Raw genomic sequence first — 24188 nt, 5'->3', positions numbered from 1 at the left:
AACCACAACTCTCGCAAATGCCGGTCGTAATTCTATGTTTGGAGCGATGTTCGACGAGAACTGGAATCTACAATCCTATAATTCCAATGAATACTTCATTGATCGCAACCCGGATTGCTTTGCGGTCATCTTGATCTTCTAAGAACCCAAGAGCTTCATATCCCAGCCAATATGTCTGAAAAGCTTCTTTATAGAGAGGCCTTGTATTATGGCCTTCTCGATCACGTTCGATCAGCCAAATGGGGTCCCTTTGATGGCAACAGGTTGTGGCTTTCGCGGACAGTAGCAGGCCAAGCTCCGGGTGATGGCACAGCAATTCATGCTGGCCCGGATGGTGGTTGCTGCGTTGCTCATGGTTGCATGGTCCATGTCTACGTTTAAAATATTCGAATATATTCATAAAATATAGCCGCGCAGCTATACGATTTAAATATAATATTTTAGAAGTACAGCCGGTCGGCTATATGTTTAAAATATTCAAATAAAATATTCAAATATATTAAAAGAGTATAACCGCACGGCGATACTGCTTAAATATAATAATATTCTTGTAGACCCTTCAATTTAGTTTTGTTCTCTCTTGCGCAAGAGAGAGATGAGCAATTGATTTCCAAAACCCAACACTTCAACTGCACTTTCATATAAGACCAACTCAAATTATTGAAGCATTCATTTAACATTATATTTCTTATGGTAATTCATTCAACATTATTGAAATCACTCCAATTAACTGTTCAGTAGATTATCACTTTGGATCTAATTGAGAAGGTTAAGGCCAAATCTCAAATTGAGTCTGCGATTATCACTTGGACCTAACAACAAAACTGATTTGTTCAGTCCAGCTTTCAAAATGCTAAAATGAAGTCCACATGCCTTGGGCTATGGCTCAGCTCCGTACTCGGGCCCATCTTTAGAATTATTATTATTTTTTATTGTATAAAAAAGGTTTAAAATGTAAAAAAAAAGACAAAAATAAGGGAAGGAAAAGTAGCAGGAGCCACGTCGATGGATAATATGACATACACGTCGAGCAGTGATGGTGTCCACGTCATCTGGAGCTGACAGTGCCAAGTCGGTTGGTGAAATCCCACAGCTGCAGAGGCAAATGAAACAAAATAAAGTGTAACAAACCAAATTATCTATCACACTCTTCGTCGTCGTCTTCTTCTTCGACAATCTAATCCACAGACAGACAGAAATTCTAACCCAGCCAAAACAGCAAAAAAATCCGAAATTCTTTTTCTCAGAAGCCAACTAAATTCCTTTGCTCTACCAAATTCCTCATTTCGACTTTAACAAATTTCATTCAAACATTACATTTTTATATATGCATATGTATATTTATATGCGTACATATACGTGATTGATCGGCAATTGTAGGCAGGGTGATTTTGATTGTGATAGGAGGCAGAGTTTGGGAATAATTGGACAGCAGAGATGGCGTTGCTGCGCAAATTGTTCTATCGGAAGCCGCCTGATGGGCTTTTCGAGATCTCTGAGCGAGTTTACGGTGCGTTTCGAATTCGATATTTCTTTTTTCTTTTTTCTTCTGTGATGGCTGTCGAACATTTACACACACACACATGAATCATGATATATATATATATATAGTCCGGTTTGGCAGTGGCTACATTGTGTGCTTAATTGAATAATACCAATCTGAATTTAACTATGTTTGCAGTTAATTAAGCAATGTTTTCTGTTAATTTAAATAATGAACACCTTGCGTATTTTTATGTCTACTCAACAAAAATAAAATAATAAAAAAAGAAGAAACAGCAGCAGCAGCTCGTCTATAAAACTTTTGAAATACATGTACTGTATTGCATTTGATGAAAGAGGGATGACTAAGGAACAGTCTTGAATGTAGATGGGTGTGTTCAGATTGCTTTAACACTTGCTAATTGCATAAGACTCTCACAGTGATGATGCCATCTTATGTGAAGGGGAAATGTATGTTGGAATTCCTTTTGAATAGTTGTGGTTATGGCCTAGGCATGTAGTATGACCTGACCGTAAGCGGCTGTTTCTTTGTCTACATATAGTTTTTGATTGCTGCTTCACTACCGATGCTTGGAAGGAAGAAAACTATAAAGTTTACATAGGTGGGATAGTTGGTCAACTCCAAGATCACCTACCTGATGCTTCATTCTTGGTGTTCAATTTTCATGATGGAGTGGCACAAAGCCAGATGGCCAGCATCTTGTCTGAGTACGATATGACCATAATGGATTACCCACGACACTTTGAAGGTTGTCCGGTGCTCACACTTGAATTGATCCATCACTTTCTTAGATCAAGTGAAAGTTGGCTAGCACTTGGGCAGCATAATGTGCTGTTGATGCACTGTGAACGTGGAGGTTGGCCTGTTTTAGCTTTCATGCTAGCTGCGCTCTTGATTTACCGGAAACAGTATAGTGGAGAGCAGAGGACGTTAGACATGGTTTATAGGCAGGCTCCCCATGAGCTTTTGCATTTTTTATCACCGCTAAATCCAATCCCTTCTCAACTGAGGTATCTACAGTACGTTTCGAGGAGGAATGTAGCCTTGGAATGGCCTCCTCTGGATCGAGCGCTTACCTTGGACTGCGTCATCTTTAGATTTATTCCTAATTTTGATGGGGAGGGTGGTTGCCGTCCTCTATTTCGCATTTATGGGCAGGACCCTTTTGTTGTTACTGATCGAACTCCCAGAGTCTTATACTCAACTCCAAAAAGAAGCAATACCATCCGGGCTTACAAGCAGGTGATGTTATCTCTCTTTATTTACTGAGACATAATCATATACTCATTTAAATGGTTGCTGACCTCAATGGATGTTGACTATACGTTCATATGTTATTAGGTTCATCATTCCCTTATAATCAGTCAAATGTGATTAGGTTCATTTGCCTGGTCCATACTTTGCTTTTCATTAATGTAAAAATGTCTACCTTGAGATGACTTACCTAGCTTTAAAATGTTTGTTCTCAATTGTTTTGAAATGGTGTAATTTGGGATCTGACTTGGGTCAAACCTGTGCTGATTTTGAGGGAAGATACCTTGCATTGAAGGGGCAAGGCTTAGAGCCTTTTATTGCCTACTTATCTGAACTGATGCCGAATTGTATTTTAACTAGGAGATGTCTTACCTGTCTGGTTTGCAGCCCTAGGCCAATGGAACCATTAATCCAACGACCACCTACTGTCCACTCATAAGACAAAAAAAACAATAAAAGAAAAAATCCACCAGTTCTTCCTGAAGCAAACCTTTGTACTTTCCTTGTCAGAAGTTTAAGAAGAATTAGTAGATGTTATCCAAACTATGACATTGGTTACATTTGGTTCCTGACGTACTTTTTTTTGGAGATTTAACAATTAGTGGGTAATGTTTAAGTTTTAACTTGGCTTGATCTTGACTGGGATCCTAATAGGTCTAATATTGGTCAACTAAAACTTACTTTTATGTAGTTAACTCACAAGACTAGATCAAAGAGGTATTTGTTGTGCAAGTTGGGTGATGGACCAGGCTTGGTTTCATGGAGCTTTGATTGGTAGTGAGTTTGAGAAGCAAAAACTTCCAGTCTTATTTTCTTAGCTTTGATCTGTGCGGAACTTCACTTCCTTATATGTTTTTTCCCATTTATATTTCATATATAATGCAACGAAGATGTGGTCTAATCTTTAAATGTTCAAAACCAATGCAGGCAGAGTGTGAACTGGTTAAAATTGACATTAATTGCCATATTCAAGGTGATGTTGTGGTAGAGTGCATTAGCTTACATGATGACACAGAACGTGAAGAGATGATGTTCCGCATCATGTTTAATACAGCTTTTATTAGGTCTAATATTTTGATGCTCAACCGTGATGAAATTGACATGTTGTGGGATGCTAAGGAACAATTTCCAAAGAACTTCAGAGTAGAGGTGTGTCTCTGCTTCTTCTGATTGCCTTTGATTCTTTTGTTGTTTTTTCCCTGACAAATTGTTTGGCTACCATATGGTTTAAGATCCTTTTTTCAGAGATGGATGCTGTCAAGACTGCATCCATTATTCTGGGTGGTATTTCATGCTTTGAGGATAAAGAGGGCCTTCCAATGGAAGCGTTTGCTCAAGTACAGGAGATCTTTAACTATGTGGATTGGTTAGATCCCAAGGTGGATGCCACACTGAATGCGCTACAACAAATGGGTGCATCAAACATCGCCCATGAAAAGTTGGACAATGATTCTTCCCGAAGTACTGGAAATGACACTTCCTTGCAGGAATCAAGTCCAAGAAATATCCAAAAGAAAAAGGAACAGTTAAATCTTGAAAATAATTCTAAGAACCTTCTCTCCTCTGCTGAGGTGCATCCAGTGGCCTCACCTTTGCAATCTCCAGATACCACTGTGAGTAAACAGGAAGCCCAACCCCAAGACATTCATACTGCACTTCAGCTACCCAGTCAATGTGATTCAGTATCCCAGCATATACCCCAACCTTCTCAGTCAACCCCAATGGGAGCATTCGCTCAAGTTCAAGAGATCTTCAACCATGTGGCCTCACCTGCGCAGTCTCCAAGTACCACTGCGAGTAAACAGGAAGCTAAACCACAAGACATTCATACCGCACTTCAGCCACCCAACAAATGTGATTCAGTGTGCCAGCAGATGCCCCGACCTTCTCAGTCAACCCCAATGGAAGCATTCACTCAAGTTCAGGAGATATTTAGCGCTGTGGCCTCACCTGTGCAGTCTCCAGATACTGCTGTGAGTAAACAGGATGGTAAACCTGAAGACATTCATACTGCACTACAGTCACCCAATCAACGTGATTCGGTGTGCCAGAAGATGCCCCAACCGTCTCAATCAACCCTTGTTTCCTCTAATTCCAGGAAAGATTTACCTGAGCCCACGCCAAAATATCAAAACACCTGCCAAGCTAGTGGCATAAAACCTCTGTTAAATGATCATGACTTTTCTGGGAGACAGGAAGTCTCCCATTCAGTCACTGCATATCCTGCTGTCCCAGATGCAACCTTGAATGTTTCACGTGTACCTGCATCTGCAGAAGTCAAAAGTGTCTCAATTACAGCACCAACACCTTCATCACCTCCTCCACTGAGACCTTCCACGACTACTTCTACTATAAAAACTCTTTCTTCTCCTCCCCCACAGCAAGTGCCGCCACCTGATTGTCTTTTAGTTTCAAAACCTGAGGACTCATCCCTTTCCAAAGACTCTGAAACCCATACACAGGATGGAACCCATCCATCTATTACTAGTCATCCAGGTGCCCATGGGATGCCAATCTCAGGTACCATTTCTGGCAGTGTTTTACCTGATCCACCATCCGCTCCTCCACATTCTCAAATTACTACATCAGCTCGGCCTCCTCCAACTCCTCCACCACCTCCTCCAACGCTGCCTTTGAAAGAGAACCTTGCTGATGGTTCTGGACCTCCTCCATCTCCACCTCCACCTCCACCTCCTCCTACTCACTCAGGGCAAGCTGGAGGCACTACAAATTCATCTCCAGTGCCACCACCACCACCACCACCTACTGCTGCCACTGCATCAGTTCCTTCTGCCCCCCCTGCTCCACCTCCTTTTAGTAAAGGAGGCTCGAAGATGGGGAATCCTCCACCGCCACCAATTATTTCTCCGGGTAATGCGAAAGGACGTCTATCACGTACCATAAGTTCAAAAAATAATAATGCAAAGAAACTGAAGCCATTGCACTGGTTGAAACTATCAAGAGCAGTTCAGGGAAGCTTATGGGCTGAGGCACAAAAATCTGGTGAAGCCTCCAAGTATGAACTAACTTGCTACAAGAGAAGACTTATCACATGTAAATATTGCAGCGTCTGACATTCTTATTTATTTTATTGAGACAGAGCTCCAGAGATTGACATATCAGAGCTTGAGAATCTTTTCTCAGCGGCAGTTCCAACTTCAGATCATGGCAGGAAAACAACTACACAGGGTTCAGCTGCCCCTAAATCTGATAAAGTTCAACTGGTAAATTTCTTTCAACCTTCAGTTGATGAAGAACATGTTGCCTATATGGATTTTTGTTATTGACGTGGTTTGTGTTCATCCTTATACTTCATAGCGGTCATGTCATGAATGAGCTATATGTGTTTTGTTTTCTGGCTTGCATCTCAGCCTGGTTGGCTATATTATCATGAAAATCGTATATCTATATCTAGCTTTTTATTTGTATAATGCAGATTGACCACAGACGGGCATATAACTGTGAAATCATGCTTTCAAAGGTGAAAGTTCCATTGAATGAGTTAATGGTAAGCTTGATCGTACTTTACAAATTTGTACACAAATAATTTGTAGTTAAGATTTACTCCAGGCTAATTTTCAACCACTATAGAATTCAACTCTATGGATGCTTGATGTAATCGATACTGTCCAAAACACATGAACATACACAGTGTGCGTGCATCGTGAAATTTAAAAATGGAAAAAGACTAACTACTGAATTGTAAATTCATTATGGGCACGATATCTGACCAAATATTTGAAGTAGTTGAATGATCCCCAACAAATGCATGGGTAATGGCTTTAAATGATGGCAGTCTTAAGAGCCGCTATGGTTTTTTTCTTATAAATATTTTATTTTATTCCACTCCTTTATTGTGCTGTCATTATGTAGCTATATTTTTCACATTAGTTGGTACTTGAACTTTATTCCGTTTAAGTTGCAACATAAAACATCTTATTCCGTACAGAGGCATTTTATGGTCTGTGTTTATTGTTATATTTGTCTTTTCCAACTTTAGTCAACTTCTCCCCATTTGCTGCCAGAATGGTTGCATTCAACTCTTCAGTTCTCTTCTAGTGATGATTGAGGTGCCATTGCAAACTACTGTAGCATGTATCACCTCTTATCACTAAGCAATGGTGTCTAATTCACAGACAGTGCTGTAATTCTAAGCAACCTTCTTTCAGCATTAATGCAATATTTTTCAATATCTGAATTGTATGGTCTTAGAAGCATCTCACAGTAGTGGATTATTTCATCAGATTATTGGTTATCCTTGTCAATATGCCTTCTTCTGTAACATTGACAGAAATCAGTGCTTGCCCTGGAAGATACAGCATTGGATGCTGACCAGGTTGAGAACCTCATAAAGTTCTGTCCAACAAAAGAGGAGATGGAACTGCTTAAGGTGGGTCATCAAAACTGTTACTCAAGATAAAAGGTTCGCTAATTCATTTCAAGGTTGTAATCTATAATTCTGTTTTCAGGGCTATACTGGAGAAAAGGAGAAGTTAGGAAAATGTGAACAGGTTTGCAGGATATCACTGTGGCATTATGCTAGTTAATCATGGCCTCGTAAACAGGATGAATAATCATCCAAACACTACTTGATATACAACATTACATATCATGTTCATGGGTTTAATTTGTTGTCTGTTTTCTTAGATGTAGTTGATGGTGGATATGGGGTTCTTAGAATTGTAAACACATTTAGAATCATCATCAAATTGATGATCGAGTTATTATCTGGTGTACTTTTTATGCATTAATACACGTGGACTCCTTTACTGATTTTTAAATGTTGATGGCAGTTCCTCTTAGAGTTAATGAAAGTACCTCGAGTAGAATCAAAGCTCAGAGTTTTTTCATTCAAAATACAATTCTCTTCTCAGGTAAACTAGCATTTTTATCATCTTAATAGTTGGGTTTTATATTAAGACTTAACGACAGCAAATAACTGCCATGTAGGTCTCTGACCTTAGAAATAGCTTGAATGTTGTGAACTCTGCATCAGAAGAGGCAAGTTCATCCTTCTTTTTCCTCAACCATTGATGGTAATCATTCAAAGATTATTGAAGTCTCATTTTTCTTGCTACATGTGGTCTTTATCAGATCAGGAATTCTGTCAAATTGAAAAGAATTATGCAGACAATTCTTTCACTAGGAAATGCTCTGAACCAGGGGACAGCTCGGGGTAGGTTGAAATTAATTTAAATTGTCATCTTAGCATTATACGATATCATAAGATCAAGCACATATTTCAGTACTTTGTCTGAATCCAGGCTCATATTCGTTCATATTTCACGGGTTCGGTCGGAATTACACATGCAACAGTTTTTATGCTGCTGATTTGCACTACTAATTTCATTCCTTCTGAGTGTAATAGTTAATGTTATATTTTAGGCTCTGCTATCGGATTTAGGTTGGATAGCCTTCTTAAACTCATTGAGACTCGCGCAAGGAACCACAAGATGACTCTTATGCACTATCTTTGTAAGGTAGATTCTTATGGACTATCTTTGTTAGACCGTCTGTTTTAATTATGGTTTTCTCATTACATTCTTTTCTGAGTGCTACTGCAGTTGTATGTTTGTTTAAGTATATTCTCAACTGTGTTGTAGTGCGGTGGAATGCAAAATCTTGTTTGTGTGTATTTCTTTGAATTTACTTTTTAATATGCATTTCTGGTTTGTTTGGTCTTGCCTCTAGGTACTCATTGACCAACTACCAGAGGTTCTAGATTTCTCTAAAGACCTAGCCAGCTTGGAACCTGCGTCAAAGGTATTCTTTTTGTGTCTGGTCCATAATTTTCAGGATTTTGTTGGGTATCTATTGACTGACTTTTCTATGCTTTATAGATACAATTGAAATTTTTGGCTGAGGAAATGCAAGCTGTAAGTAAAGGATTAGAGAAAGTTGTACAGGAACTATCCACCTCAGAAAATGATGGTCCTATATCAGAAAATTTCCGTAAGGTAATTTTGTGGCAGTAATAACGGTCACAGATATTATGCTTGACATTCAGGCTTTGACTTGTAGTTTTTCTCATAACCTTCAGATTCTAAAGGAGTTCCTCCGTTTTGCTGAAGCGGAAGTGAGGACTTTGGCTTCACTATATTCTACTGTGGTAAGTCTTTGCTTGATGAGCACTGATTCAAGGTTTTATAATGTTTGATATGGTATTCTTGACTTGGAGCTGAACGTCGCAGGGTAGAAATGTGGATGCACTGATTCTTTATTTTGGAGAGGATCCTGCTCGCTGCCCTTTCGAACAAGGTATTCACCAAGAGTTCTAGACCTTCCATTCCACTAGGGGCTTGTTTACGATATGGACCGTTTATAAGGAGACTGACCATCTTCCTTCATCATGTGATATTAAAATATTGGCGCCATATTACTTCTAAACATAAGAGTACTGTTGTCTTCTCTGCCGACAAAAGTGAAGACTGCTATCCTTTTTTTTTTTTCCTTGGGTCACTGATGGCCATGTATGTGGTGGTTTGTCAATTCATGAAAAATCGACCATGCGTATATGGTGGTGTGCTTAATAGAATGTAGTCAGCATTAAACTTTAATTACTGTAATCACGTGCTACCTTTCTAACCATTTCAATTTACTGCTGCAGTTGTCTCAACTTTGCTGAACTTTGTTAGAATGTTCATCAAAGCCCATGACGAAAACTGCAAGCAGAGTGAGAATGAAAAGAAAAAAGCAGCAGAAAGCAATAAGCCCAAGATGGGTGCTTCAAAGGAGTCTGAACGATTGTCACGTAATCCAATCAAGAGTGGCAATACATAATGATCCAGTTTCTAATCTGCCGCGCTTCTCATCTCGGACAAAAATTATAATATGAGCATTAGATTGAGCAGAAATAGTTTCTTTTTCCTTCTCATTTTCCCACTTGCATTGCCAAGAGGGCATAGATTTTGATCGATATTGGGAATGTAATATAAATTAGCTAGAGTCTCGGATGTAGGTATAGAGTTGTGATGAAGTGACAGAATATGATGCTGCAATGCAAGGCTGATTTTGTCCTCCGAGAGGCGCCTTTTGTTGTTCATATTGGACCAGGTACGTATAGGAGAGTTTCAATAATGCAGATTTTGAGTAGGCGATTTGTACGATATATAGATGATGCGCCAGTTTCTTTTATTGCTGTAAATAAAACGAAGGGATTTTTGCCATAGTTCCCATCCCACAGCTTTCTATAAATTTAATATGTTTTAATTTGCTGACTTTTATTTTGGTTTTTTTCATTGATAATTTGGTATGCTTTAGAGGGGCTCCATTTGGTTCCGTTACCCTCTATTCCAGTATGCCCAAGGAGCCAAGCCTGGGACGTGGGACTGCAAATTCGTAACTAATTAAATAAACATAAATTACACAATTAAAAATATATTGATAAACACACAAGTATATGATAAATTCCAATGGCTGGTTTGGATTGTGAGTAATGACAATAACAAGAAGTATCTAGAATTTTTGGGGAGTATAAGTGGCTGCTCTATGTTTATATTTTATTTTCATTACAAAACAAAACCTGTAATTTATACCAAACGTGTTTGACCCAAAAAAAAAAAAACGTGCGTTTCACGTAAAATATTAGCGGCTTTGAAATGACGTCGGTCAATTGCGCGGTTTCCCAAAAAAAAGTCGGAAAGCCACATCTTCTTCCTCACGCAGCGCACAGAGGCTCTTTGTTTTTGAGGCATTTCGTCGGAGTTCCCATGGAGGTTTTCCGGCGTCCATGGTCCCGTTTGTCCTAGTAGAATTAGGATGTAACTCTTAAGTCCTAGTAGAATTAGGATTTCCTTACTTACCCAAAAAAAAGAAAAAAGAAATCCTTGTTTTCCAAGAAAAAAAGATTTCCTAATACATGAAGAAATATATAACAAGGATTTCCTAATATAACAGCAGAGCTAGGCTGCTCTGCTGTATAAAAATATAATTGGGTTTACCCGTAAATCCTAAATTATAATTACGCGCGCGTAACTCCTCTCTCTCTCTCTCTCTGCTCCTCCTCCTCCTCGTTCAGAACTAAACTGCTCTCTCCTCCTCCTCCTTCAAAACTAAACTGCTGCCATGGTGATGGTGGTCCACGCCAAAGATGATGCCTACCTCGATGCCGTCATTCCCAAGCGCATCCAACTCTTTGAATCCATACAGGCCCAGCAACATGCTGCTCGACAGTCCCTCCCCTCCGATACTGTTGACAATAGACAAAGCTGGAAACATGGAAAAGCTTGTCTACCACCTAGAAACTCATTTCCATATTTTAGGGGAACACAAGGGGAACACAACAAGCTGGAAACATGGAGACATAATTCATGCTTTGGAGATTGTAATTTATTGTAAATGAATTGGGGTTGTAACCAACGGATGGCTATCTAGCTATGCCTATACTTGTAGATATTGTAGGAATTTCAAAACATTTTTCCAAAGTTCATTTGAATATTAAACATGCATTTAATCAAATTAATCGCAGCGGAAGTCTAAGGTGGTTGTTTAAATTCAAAAACAAAACTTCTTCCAAGTATCTTAAGCCATGAACATTGATATGTTTTTCATAAATGAAAATTCAAGAGAAAGGATAAGATCTAATTACTCTTGAAGCAATTATATGAACCAATTTGTGTTTGGTCTTCTCTTGATGATTTCCTCTTTGTTGATCTCCTCTTTGATCTTTAATCTTTGCTCCTTGATCTTTCTCCTCCATGTGAGCCACAAAAGTATATGGCCTCTAAGTCTCCACACCAATGGAACCTTGAGATGAGAATAAGTATCTTGAGAATACTTGGATGCTAGTGCAAGATTCTCAAGATTGGTTTCAATCTAAACCACTTTGAAAGATGAAAGTGTTTCACTCTTGAAAACTATCATTTTTCTCTCTTTGATCTCCCAAACCTATTTTGGTTGATGTTGGATTGTGTTTTTTTTGTTAATGAGCTTATGGAAACAATTCCCATACACATTCACTTAAGCATTTTCGGCCAAACCCCATTGGGCTTCCAAAATTGGGCCTTATGACACTTAAACCATAATATTTAGGTGTCTTAAGCCCTTCGGCTTGATACCCAACCATTTGGGCTTTCCGTTAACTATTACTTAGCCCAAATACGTTTTTACACGTAGTAAATCATCCACATCAAATCAATCAAATTGATTTCCTCATTCTCATTTGTATTACTCAAAGTTAACCATTTAAGGTGTGCGATCCATTAGGTTCTAATTAGCAAGGCAGTGGGAAAATATTAGAACTCTTTCTAACCAACTGGAATTAAAACCCCTTTTTAATTCTTCCTTTATTTGGATCGATCACAATCAATCCTAGGACTTCCACAAGCCAAGAGTGACATCTAGCAATATATCAAGGCTACCCAAGCTAACCAGAATAGATGAAGAACCTATTCAGTTGGAATTGCAATGCAATACGGTCCTTCTCTTATACAATGTTTCAAATCATATTATTAGGGTACGGATTGATTATGTCAAACCCCTAATATGATTTACAACCTCATGTGATTCGAAAGAACATGATTAAGAACAACTTTCTAAATCAAGCTCAAAATACTTTGGCCAAAGATTTACTGAATCACATCTTGAAACATTCTCCTTCTTTATCGAAAGTAGAGATTCCTTATTGTACATTCACATGCCCCTATGATGAATTAAGAGATCCCAACAACACTTAAGACAAATCTTTTACGGCTTGCCTTTAAGAGCTATCAAAGATCAATAACGCATCACAGGACAACCATGATGCCTCAGGTCTAAGGACTAATTTGCATTATTGCAACTATGAGTTCTCGTTTGACATATAGATAAATACTCCATACGAGAACTACGGTTGATCGCATTCAGTGTACTCATTTACTAATGAGCACCCACATACTTGTATTAGTGTCAACTACACAAATGGTTTGAGACTAACCATCCTCCCAATTGAGCATACATAATATGCGCTAATCTTGACGGTTTATCAATGCCCATTTGATAACCTATGATTAGGAACATTTTGGGATACTACAATTAGAGATTAAAGGTCTCATGAATCTAATCTTCTTTAGATTACTTTATCTCTTATTTAGCATACCTTGGACATTTGTTTCTTTACACGATGTAAAAGATAACAAAATAAATTTGCCCTTTATATATCATATACGAAATGTATTCTAAGGAGATCACATCAAATGTATTGGCTCTTAGGGCACATTTCTAACAGATATATGTCCAATATGTGCAATGAGAAAATTCTGAATTGTATTCTCTGCAAACCTATCTTATTTCACATTCCCTACTTCAACAATTACACTATCTTTGGCATGGTATCAGAGCAATCGATTTTGATTGCCTCTGTATAACCTTGTTCCTGCCTAATCTCTACCTATCCTTGCCCATAATTGCTGTTATATTGGTTGCCTCTCATGCTGAAGTTTTAAGCTATTTCTTCCTCTACATCTCTTTATATATTTACCTCATGGGTGACACCAACGTCTCAATCAACTCCACCAAGATCGCTTCTCCATCTTCCACCCTACTCTCCGACTCCGAATCAGGTACACGACCCACTACATGGATAATTGACACAGGTGCCACTGATCATATGACTTTCGACTCTACTATGTTTTCCACATTATCTTCTAAGTCTCGTCATCCTTACATCACTAGTGCCAATGGAGTTCCTTCTAATGTTGCTGGTGAAGGAACTATATCACTTTCCCCTTCCTTATCTTTATCTCATACACTACTTGTTCCCTCCATCAATTGCAATTTGCTGTTTGTTGGAAAATTACTTGACTCACATAAATGTTATGCCACATTCTATCCTTCCCATTGTCTTTTTCAGGACCTCACGACTCACGCGACGATTGGGCATGGTAAACGAAAAGGGGGGTTGTATTCCTTGACGGTCTCTTCACCACCAAGGGCAGCTCATACTCATGGTTCTAGCTCACAAGCTCGCAATCAACACCAGATTTGGCTTTGGCATCGTCGCCTAGGACATCCATCCTTTGGCTATCTTCAACGTTTGTTTCCGTCTTTGTTTCGTGGCTTAGATAATCATCAGTTTCAGTGTGAAACCTGTGTATTGGCCAAAAGCCATCGAACTGTTTTTCCCTTAAGTGATAATAAAACAGAATTCCCTTTTGATTTGGTTCACTCTGATGTTTGGGGTCCTGCTAAAGTTTCTTCCAATGGCAAAAGATGGTTTGTTACATTTATTGATGATTGCACTCGCATGACTTGGGTATACTTACTAGCTCATAAAAGTGACGTTTCCGCTGCAATCCGTGAATTTCATGCTATGATTACTACACAGTTCCAAGCCTCCATCAAAGTATTCCGGTCTGATAATGGTGGGGAATATGTGAACAATGTCTTGGCACAATTCTTCCGAGACCACGGCATCATTCATCAAACCTCCACATCTTTTACTCCGCAACAAAATGGTGTCGCAGAGCGAAAGAATCGACAATTACTTGAGGTTACTCGTGCATACATGCTGGATAAATCGGTCCCTCACTACTTATGGGGACATGCCCTTCTTTCTGCAGTCTATGTCATTAATCGAGTGCCTAGTAGTGTTTTGAAGTTTGAAACTCCACTGAACACCTTGGCTCGTCACGTCTCTCTTCCTACAGTCCTCAAGTTGCCTCCTCGCATTTTTGGTTGTGTTGTATATGCTCATGTTCCATCTCATCAAAGAAGTAAACTGGACCCTTGTGCCATTCGTTGTGTGTTCGTTGGGTATGGATCAACTCAAAAAGGATACAAATGTTACCATCCTCCTACTCATAAGCTCTTTGTCACCATGGATGCCACATTCCATGAAGATTTATCATACTTTGAAGCTTCTACACCCCCTTCTCTTCAGGGGGAGAGGAGGAATGAAGAGAAGGAAGAAAAAATTCAAGAAAAGGTTCAAGAAGAAGCTCAAGAAATTCAAGACAGTCAAAATACGACCGGTCGCAGCCCAGAAACGACCGGTCGCTTTTGCACAGATTCAAAAACGACCGGTCGCACGGACCTCAGCGACCGGTCGCGTGGCTCCAGCAATTCTGAAGATCGAATCTGTCCAAATACGACCGGTTGCATCCCAGAAACGACCGGTCGCTTTTCCACAGATTCAAAAACGACCGGTCGCGTGACTCCAGTGATGAAATGCCAATCTGCCCGAAAGCGACCGGTCGCTCAGAACCATGAGACCGGTCGCCGATCCCCCTGTGAACTTGAAGATAGCTATTTGGACAGCGATGAAGACACTGAAAAGTTGTCGTTCTTATTTGGTGACAATCCCGGAGGAGACAATCCAAATGTTTGCTGTGATCAACTACAAAATACAACCCCTCATTCTCAACCATCGGACCAATCGTCTCATGAGGAAGAAACACTCGAGGTAATTCCCGAACCACCTAATGCTATACCATACACTCTCCCACCTAGGACCACTAGAGGAAAACCCAAACTTCAATATTGTCCTGACCTTACTGCCAAATCTAAATATCCCATTAATAACCATGTTTTAACTCATAGATTGTCAAAGTCATATGCATCATTTGTCAATCAATTATCTACTGTATGTGTTCCAAATAAGTGGCAGGATGCTATAACAGATTCTAGATGGGCTGAAGCAATGGCAATGGAAATGGAAGCTCTAGAAAAAAAATTCTACATGGGAAATGGTTCAGTTACCACAAGGGAAGAAACCAGTTGGATGTCGGTGGATATACACCATTAAATACAAAGCTGATGGATCCATAGACCGATACAAAGCCCGATTAGTGGCCAAGGGGTATACACAAACATATGGGATTGACTACCAGGAGACATTTGCACCTGTTGCCAAGATCAACACCATTCGTGTTCTCATGTCATTAGCTGCAAATCTTGATTGGCCACTTCTGCAGTATGATGTAAAGAATGCATTTCTTCACGGAGACTTGCAAGAAGAAGTGTATATGGAACCACCACCAGGAACCTCTATGACATTCGGTCCCAACACCGTTTGCAAGCTGAGAAAATCATTATATGGCTAAAGCAGTCACCACGAGCCTGGTTTGGAAAATTCACCGATTCCATGAAGCGCTTTGGGTACACTCAGAGCAACTCGGATCACACTTTATTCTTAAAGCGTCGTGGTGATAAACTTACGGCCCTTATCATCTATGTTGATGATATGGTGGTTACCGGTAATGACTATGGAGAAATGAAGAATCTGCAGAAGCTCCTTGCTAGTAAATTTGAGATGAAGGAATTAGGTGAGTTACAATATTTTCTTGGCATAGAAGTTGCTAGATCAAAACATGGCATATTTCTATCCCAATGAAAATATGTGTTAGATTTGTTGACAGAAACTGGAATGCTTGATTGTAGGCCAGCTGACACACCTATTGAGCAGAACCACAAGTTAGGGATGTATCCAGATCAAGTACCCACTGACAAAGAAAGGTATCAAAGATTGGTTGGGCGACTCATTTATCTATCACACACACGCCCCGACATAGCTTATGCTGTGAGTATGGTAAGTCAGTTTATGCACCAACCAAGTGAGGCACATATGAATGCAGTAACACGAATTATGAGGTACTTGAAGGCTGCCCCTGCAAAAGGGTTGATGTTCTCCAAACATACACCTATGGACCTAGAAGGATACACAGATGCGGATTGGGCAGGATCCATCACAGATAGACGTTCTACTTCTGGATATTTTACATTTGTGGGGGGCAACTTAGTCACTTGGAGGAGAAAGAAGCAAAGAGTTGTAGCTAGATCAAGTGCTGAAGCAGAATTTAGGGGAATGGCTCAAGGAGTGTGTGAATTGCTCTGGTTGCGGAAATTACTGAAGGACCTTGGAGTTAAATCATTAAAGGCTACAAACTTGTACTGTGACAACAAAGCTGCCATCGAGATAGCACATAACCCAGTACAACATGACCGTACCAAACATGTGGAAGTCGACCGACACTTCATCAAAGAGAAACTAGAAAGGGGTATAATTAAGTTTCCGTTTGTAAACTCGGAAAACCAACTTGCTGATATTCTGACGAAGGCCGTATCAAGCAAAGTCTTTTATGACTCACTTGACAAGTTGGGCATGCGTGATATCTTAGCACCAACTTGAGGGGGAGTGTTGACAATAGACAAAGCTGGAAACATGGAAAAGCTTGTCTACCACCTAGAAACTCATTTCCATGTTTTAGGGGAACACAAGGGGAACACAACAAGCTGGAAACATGGAGACATAATTCATGCTTTGGAGATTGTAATTTATTGTAAATGAATTGGGGTTGTAACCAACGGATGGCTATCTAGCTATGCCTATACTTGTAGATATATGTCCAATATGTGCAATGAGAAAATTCTGAATTGTATTCTCTGCAAACCTATCTTATTTCACATTCCCTACTTCAACAATTACACTATCTTTGGCAGATACTACGAAGTAAACCCTAAAACCTCTAAACCTCTATTTGAATTATATATGCTTCTCTTCTCTATGTCTTTCTTTGAGTCTTACATTTATTCAATGGAATGTGATGACGAAGGCACTCACCTGTAACCCTTGATGTAAGTCTGATAGCTTTTCCCACTTCAAATTAAGTCATTCTTGCTCGTCAAATATATATATGGATCATATATATACTTATAAGTTATAACTTCAAATGTTCTACTGAACAGACCAACATGTAGACCGGGGGCTATGGTCATCTAGGTTATTACATGTGAAAAATCTGTTGCGTGACACTTGTTGACGTACATCTATATATATAAAGCAAAAGGCAGAAAATGGTGAAACATTCAAAATACCAGAAAATGTCCTTGATTAATGCAAACATTAAGAATTGAAATTATTAATTAAACGAGGATAATATGATAAATTCACACTTTTTCATATTTAAAAAAATTAAAATTAAAAGAAAATTCGGATAATGGATCCTATTTTTATGGAAAACAACTACCCATTATCTTTTTAAATTTTAAAAAAAATTTAAATTTAAAAAAAGAAAGCCTCTCGCAGGTGCGGAAGCACGTGCGGAGGCTAGTTGTGTTAATAAAAGAACATCTTGTTTCCTTACGTCTTCTTTCTTTTCTACCCAATAATTGGCGTTACTTTTGTTACTGTCTGCGCTGGTCTTTTTTTATTTATTATTTTATATTTCTTATACCTACTGTTCCTATAATACTAAGATTTTCGCGTGTTTCACGAGATCCGTTGAATACAATTATATTATTGTTTTTCTCCTTTTGTGATTAGTCCCTTGACTCCTCATGAATACAAGTATAACCACTGCACCAATCTCTGTTTTTCATGATCTGATAATTCATTAGGGCCTATACGAGTTGGAGGGAAATTATTACCAATGGATTCTATTGGTGTTTTTCAGGATTACATTGCCCGACGGGAAGGTGAAGGAGGGCAAAAAGTGGATAACTTCCCCTTTTGACATTGCAAGTGAGATTTCAAAGAGTTTGGCTTCCAAAGCTTTGATTTCTGAGGTCAATGGGGTTCTATGGGACATCAACAGACCTTTGGAGGGCGATGCTGAGCTTAAGCTTTTCACATTGGACTCATTCGATGACAATGTGGATGTTCGGCATACCTTCTGGCACTCCAGCGCCCACATTCTTGGGCAGGTAAGTACCAAAAGTTCTCATCGAGATTTTGATTTGGTTTGATTTACTGTATTGATTTGGATTGGATTGGATTGGATACATAACAACTTTTCATACGATGCAGGCACTTGAGGTGGAGTATGGATGCAAGCTCTGCATCGGTCCGTGCGCCAGAATCGACACCAAAGTGGATATGTGTTCATCTAGCAAAGAGGTTTTTGAATTATCGTACTAGTTGTTAGTTTATATGTTTTAACAAATCTCTGTTTTCGTTTGTTATTTTATATTTTATGTGTATATTTTGTCTCTTTCTTTGGTTGACTTTGCATGAAATGTGTTTGCATATGTGGTTTACTTCGTGTGCAATTCAACTACTAGGATAGTTCCAAGTTTGTGGTCCCGGTTTTGAGAAATAATTGTTTTTTGCTGGTCTTTTAAAAAATATGTCGTGGTTTCTCATTTGGCTCCCTGCTGAAATGATTGAATTCAATCCCAGGGTTTCTATTATGATGCATTTTATGGAGATTTGGGCTTGAATGATGAGCACTTTAAGCAAATCGAATCATGGGCAGAGAAGGCTGTTGAGGTAGTGTTTATTCTCTTTTAATAAAATTCATGTAAATTTGTTGTATATGGAGGAAAATGTTGCTCCTCTACAGCTTGCAAAATGATAACTTCTTTGAAATTTTTTCTATTTGTTGTTGTGGATCCTTGACTCTTAGTTGATTTATTTTCCAGGGGAAACAACCCTTTGAACGCATTGAAGTATCGAAGGAACAAGCACTTGAGATGTTTTATGATAATGAATTCAAGGTAAGCGAAGGTGCCTAGTTTTGTTTCTTATACTTAAAATGATTTGTTTACTACTTCTCATATATGCATTCCATGGGTTCAAAATTGATTTCAGATTTTTTTTTTGGTTTTGGGCTATTTTTAATCAGGTTGAAATCATCAATGGTCTTCCAACAGACAAACCTATCACTGTGTATAGATGTGGCCCCTTGGTTGACTTGTGTCGTGGACCCCATATACCAAATACATCATTTGTGAAAGCATTTACATGCTTGAAGACATGTGTTGTCAGTGTGTTATAGCTGTAGTTTCTAAGATTTTCTTTCATATCTGTTTCTTAATGTATTGCTTGTATTTTATTTAATTCATGAATTTGCAATTCCAGGCTTCTGCAGCCTACTGGAGGGGTAACAAAGATCGTGAAAGTTTACAGAGAGTTTATGGAATATCTTACCCTGATAAAAAACGTTTGCAGGTGTCATTATGTCTTTGACCTTCCATAACTTCGGTTTTGGTTTTTCTTATCTGCTTTCTTCTAATTCACAGTGCAATTCTATTTTATTTGTAATGGCCAGATTGTGATAGTTCTTGAATATTTCATTTTCTTACCAACATCTACCTTTTTTCTGCAGGCACATTACCAGAAGCTAGAAGAAGCAAAAAAATATGACCACAGGGTGCTGGGTAAAAATCAAGAACTTTTCTTTTTTCACCCACTTAGGTATGTATTGAGTTCATATTTCTTCATTGTTTTAAGTGATCAAGAGTGTCAATGATTTCCATTTGATTATATCTACTTGTGAATTTCAGCCCGGGAAGTTGCTTCTTCCTTCCTCACAGGGCTCGGATTTACAAGAAATTAATGAAGTTCATAAACAATCAGTATGAAAAGAGAGGATACGAAGAGGTTAGCAGGCTTCAATGTTATAGTTTTTTTTTTTTTTTTTAAAAAAAAAATTTTATTTTATGAGATAGGGGGGAATGTTTTAGTTTTTACATCACCTTATTAATGTCAAATAATATGCACATCACTTTCTTTCCTTTGATAGGTTGTAACACCAAACTTGTACAATATGAAACTCTGGGAAACATCTGGTCATGCTGACAAATACAAAGAGAACATGTTTTTGTTGGAGGTGAGTTTTTATATAACTTGATACCATTGCGTTTTTTATGTTGAAGCAACTTTATGCTTAAAAGTAATCTTACTGCCAGGGATTATGTAATGAGGGAAGGCAGATTGATGGACAAACATAAAAATAAGTCGATACACATATTTGAACTGGTGCCGCCTATATTAGTCCAACTACTTTCTTGGGATCTTTGTGGGGCTAATGTCATGAAGAAGAGGGCTCTGTTGCTTGAACAGTAAAACAATGTGAAATTCAATGCAGATGATTGATTGATATCATCATCTAAGATTTATGCTATGTAAATGAACAGGACTAAGTTTAACTTACTTGAGTTTGTATCCTCTTATATGACAATGTCAAGTTTCCGTTGCAGATTGAGAAGCAGGAGTTTGGATTGAAGCCAATGAATTGCCCAGGGCACTGTTTAATATTTCAGCATAAGAACCGTTCTTACAGAGGTATTTTTCTTTTCTTCACTTGAATTGCTTGACAGCATTATCTATTGTCACTAGTTTGTTTAGGAATAGTTAATGGAATTCTGTGCATCGATATTTCTAGCTTTCCATTCTTTGCTGTTAAGGACTTGAAATTGTTACTTATGTGTGTGTGATGTTTATGCAAAGAACTACCTCTACGAATGGCTGATTTTGGGATGTTACATCGGAATGAGGCCAGTGGCGCACTCACTGGATTAACACGTGTCAGGAGATTCCAGCAGGTATACTTCGAGGTTTTTTTTATCTTCTGGCTATTTACTTTGTTAGATGGTCATAGTTAGAGTATTAGCACCAGTTCTCAGCATATATAATTGAAAGTTCTTTCAGGTCACTAAGAGCTTATATTCTTGTGTACTTGGTCCATGCTCCTTGATACTTTTGTGTTCGTAGCCATTTATCATTTGCTGGTAAAGTGTCTCTTCTTCTGACTATTTTATTCCAAAATATGCTACAGGATGATGCTCATATCTTCTGCAGGGAGTCCCAAGTGAGTCAAACTTTACTCACATACTCCAAACTTTTTGTTTTTGCGGTTTGGTTTTGTTTGTAACACTTATATCTCTCTGTGTTTTGTTTTCAGATAAAAGATGAAGTGAGGAGTGGCTTAGAGTTTATCAAGTATACCTATAATATATTTGGCTTCACATTTAAGCTGAATCTTTCAACAGTAAGGTTCTTGATCCCTATATGATTGAAGCATTGGGCATCTATCTAGTTTCTCTTTTTACTTTTCGTCAATGAAGGATGGGTGGGAATTCATATTTATCATGCGTTGCGCGTTTATGTTGTAGATGCCAGAAAGCCACATAGGAGACTTGGCAACATGGGAGAAGGCTGAGGCTGCTCTTAAACAAGCTTTAATTGAGTTCGGCGAGCCCTGGGCGGTATGTTTACTTGGGCTAACCCCATGGGCGTCTAACTTATTTATTAATATTATTTAAGCAATTTCTTGTTTGTGTCTGGATGTGCTTACATGGTTAGTCATGTTGTGCAGGTGAATGAAGGTGATGGTGCATATTATGGACCGAAGATAGATATCACTGTATCTGATGCATTGAATAAAGATCATCAGTTGGCAACATTACAGGTATGTTGTTGATCACTTTTATTTTTTTCTTTCTGTTGATGTTTGATTTTGTTGCTGTTATGTTTGCCATTTGAAAAAATGCTGGTGGTTGATTGCAGCTTGATTATCAACTTCCCGAGCGCTTTGAGCTGTGTTTCTCATCGGAGGAAGGCAAGATGGAGAGGCCTGTTATGATACACAGAGCTATTTTAGGTTCTGTTGAGCGTATGGTTGCTGTACTGTTGGAACACTACAAGGGGAAATGGCCCTTGTGGCTCAGTCCACGTCAGGCAATTGTTTGCCCTGTCTCGCAAATCTCTATGCGTTATGCTGAAGAGGTTGGTTTATCTTGGCTGTTTTGGTCGAGTATAGCTTGTCTATCGTCTTAAGGCAATGAGCCATGAAAGTTTCTTAATTATGTGAGGTTGTGCATTTTTGTAGGTAAAGGATCACATCTGTGAAGCTGGTTATTATGTGGATGTTGACACAAGTGATAAGACAATTCAGAAAAAGGTGAGCATTCATAAGTTAATAACTGAAGGAAGTGATTTTGATTGTTTAAGCCAGGCAGGCAGGCAGGCAGCCTTGTGTGTTGTTTGTTTACTGATAGATATTGTTCTTGTCGATGGTGTTGTTGTTGCAGGTACGAGAAGCTCAGATGGCACAGTACAACTACATTTTAGTTGTGGGTGGAGAGGAAGTTAAAAATGGACAGGTAGGTAGTTAGTAACTTTTTTATCATTTGATTTCCTTTGTTCTTCTGTCTTCATTCAGGGAAGTTAATGTTTGAATTGATCCTCCTGTGAAGTTACGTTATTGTGTTGATTTTGATTGATTCAGGTGAGCGTAAGGGTTAGAGATAAGGATGAGGTGACAGTAATGAGCGTGAAGGGTCTACTCCAACACTTGAAGGACCAAGTTGAAGCTTTCCATTAACATTGTTTTAAGAATTCTGATATCTATGCTGGTTCATCCACTCCACTCCACCTATGTGAATGAATCGTAATGTATTAAATTAAACTAACCAACACTTAGAGACAGACTTGTGTTGTTGGAGTTGGGAACTTGGGAGGTGTTCTGTTATTGCATCTAAAACTAATACTTATAGTTTGGATTTCAATCCCCAATTTCATATTCAAGTTTCAAGTTTCAAGTTTCAAGTTTCAAGTTTGGAAACTAGTTTAAGGTTTGGTTTATAGCAATAGCAAACGTGGAGGATATGCCTAATTAATATTTACAACACTTTGGTATGGTAGTTTAAGGTAGATATGTTATTGCTCATCAACAAAAACAGAATGTGACTTTGATTGACTTGTGGGCTGGGTTTGTTGTGAGTTAGTTTTTTATATTTGGGCGTTGCCACCCACTCAATATTAAAACGTTTGGTCGGGTCAAAACTATAAATAGTATTAGTTTATGTCATTGGATCGGGGTCGTTGTCACGTGCGTTTTAGGTGGTGCACTGGTGCGTGGGATTACTAAGTCCCCAACACCAACAAACAGTGCTGGTAAATCACGTGCCCGCAACGTTACAAATTCTGCCCGCTGTCCAGCCTTCCATACGGAGAGAGACTTTCATGCAATGATGATAGCAGTTTTTGTTATCTCTAATTAATAATAGTGCAATGACATACATGATAACTTTTCCACATATAATTATACTATTTCCGTTACAAGAAAGTTTTTCTAATCCATATGACTCTACGATTCTCTCATCTCATCAATGTCTTAAATATATAAATTATATTTTTTTATGTACAGGTCAGCTGTATATGTATATGATTTGATTCCCTTCTCTTTCAATCCCAATACCATATGATACCATAGCATTATGGAAATTAACAAGCCTTTTTCGGTTGTTGGTGATTTGCTACCAAATACCAAAGCAAATCCCCATAGACGAACAACGTCCAGCCCCCTCCTCAAACTATATAAATATTAGGGTTTTTCACAAGTTACGGTGTGCACAAAACCAAAATAAAACATTGGTCCTTCATTTCCTGCCAGGTTATCATTATTTTTTCCTTTATTAAAAACAGAATAAATATATTTTTAAAAAAAATAATTGGGTGTGTGTCGGTGGGTTTTGGAGCCAGCGGTAGCCGGTGAGAGTTGGGCTGAAAAACATATTACAATTTTACTATTGACCCGAAAAAAAAAAACATATTACAATCTACATGTCGGGATCTGATGTGAGTGCTGCAGAATTACGTATTATTTGGCCACGTATGCCGATTCCAAAATCTGGTGGCCCCATGCTAATTTATTTATTTATAAATGAATCAAATCAAAATCAAATGATAAATACTTTTATATGTTATGTATTATTTCTGACTAGTCTTTAC

General features: G+C 38.5%; 2 protein-coding genes across 2 annotated transcripts; both read left to right on the top strand.

Annotated features, from left to right (window-relative positions):
* Positions 1 to 1121: 1121 nt before the first annotated feature.
* LOC110756858 (formin-like protein 13) lies at positions 1122 to 9967 on the top strand. The gene is made up of 17 exons (XM_021958333.2): positions 1122 to 1510; positions 2046 to 2746; positions 3686 to 3907; positions 3991 to 5774; positions 5859 to 5982; positions 6195 to 6266; positions 7050 to 7148; positions 7228 to 7269; positions 7552 to 7632; positions 7709 to 7759; positions 7853 to 7934; positions 8144 to 8238; positions 8450 to 8521; positions 8599 to 8715; positions 8799 to 8867; positions 8950 to 9016; positions 9366 to 9967. The coding sequence occupies exons 1-17, from the start codon at positions 1438 to 1440 to the stop codon at positions 9536 to 9538; spliced, it is 3924 nt and encodes a 1307-aa protein (XP_021814025.1). The 5' UTR covers positions 1122 to 1437; the 3' UTR covers positions 9539 to 9967.
* An 8849-nt stretch (positions 9968 to 18816) lies between these two features.
* LOC110756835 (threonine--tRNA ligase, mitochondrial 1-like) lies at positions 18817 to 22977 on the top strand. Its single transcript, XM_021958307.2, has 17 exons — positions 18817 to 18941; positions 19094 to 19168; positions 19297 to 19434; positions 19533 to 19622; positions 19780 to 19868; positions 19958 to 20054; positions 20197 to 20283; positions 20654 to 20738; positions 20904 to 20998; positions 21232 to 21264; positions 21358 to 21444; positions 21569 to 21661; positions 21772 to 21864; positions 21963 to 22181; positions 22285 to 22356; positions 22487 to 22558; positions 22684 to 22977. Exons 2-17 carry the CDS (start codon positions 19145 to 19147, stop codon positions 22777 to 22779), a joined length of 1470 nt encoding a protein of 489 aa, XP_021813999.2. The 5' UTR covers positions 18817 to 18941; positions 19094 to 19144; the 3' UTR covers positions 22780 to 22977.
* The last annotated feature ends 1211 nt before the right edge of the window (positions 22978 to 24188 follow it).

The sequence above is a fragment of the Prunus avium genome, chromosome 7, assembly GCF_965620075.1.
Source record: "Prunus avium chromosome 7, drPruAviu1.hap1.1, whole genome shotgun sequence".
Classification (NCBI taxonomy): Eukaryota; Viridiplantae; Streptophyta; class Magnoliopsida; order Rosales; family Rosaceae; genus Prunus; species Prunus avium.
This window is presented reverse-complemented; position numbering and strand designations above follow the sequence as displayed.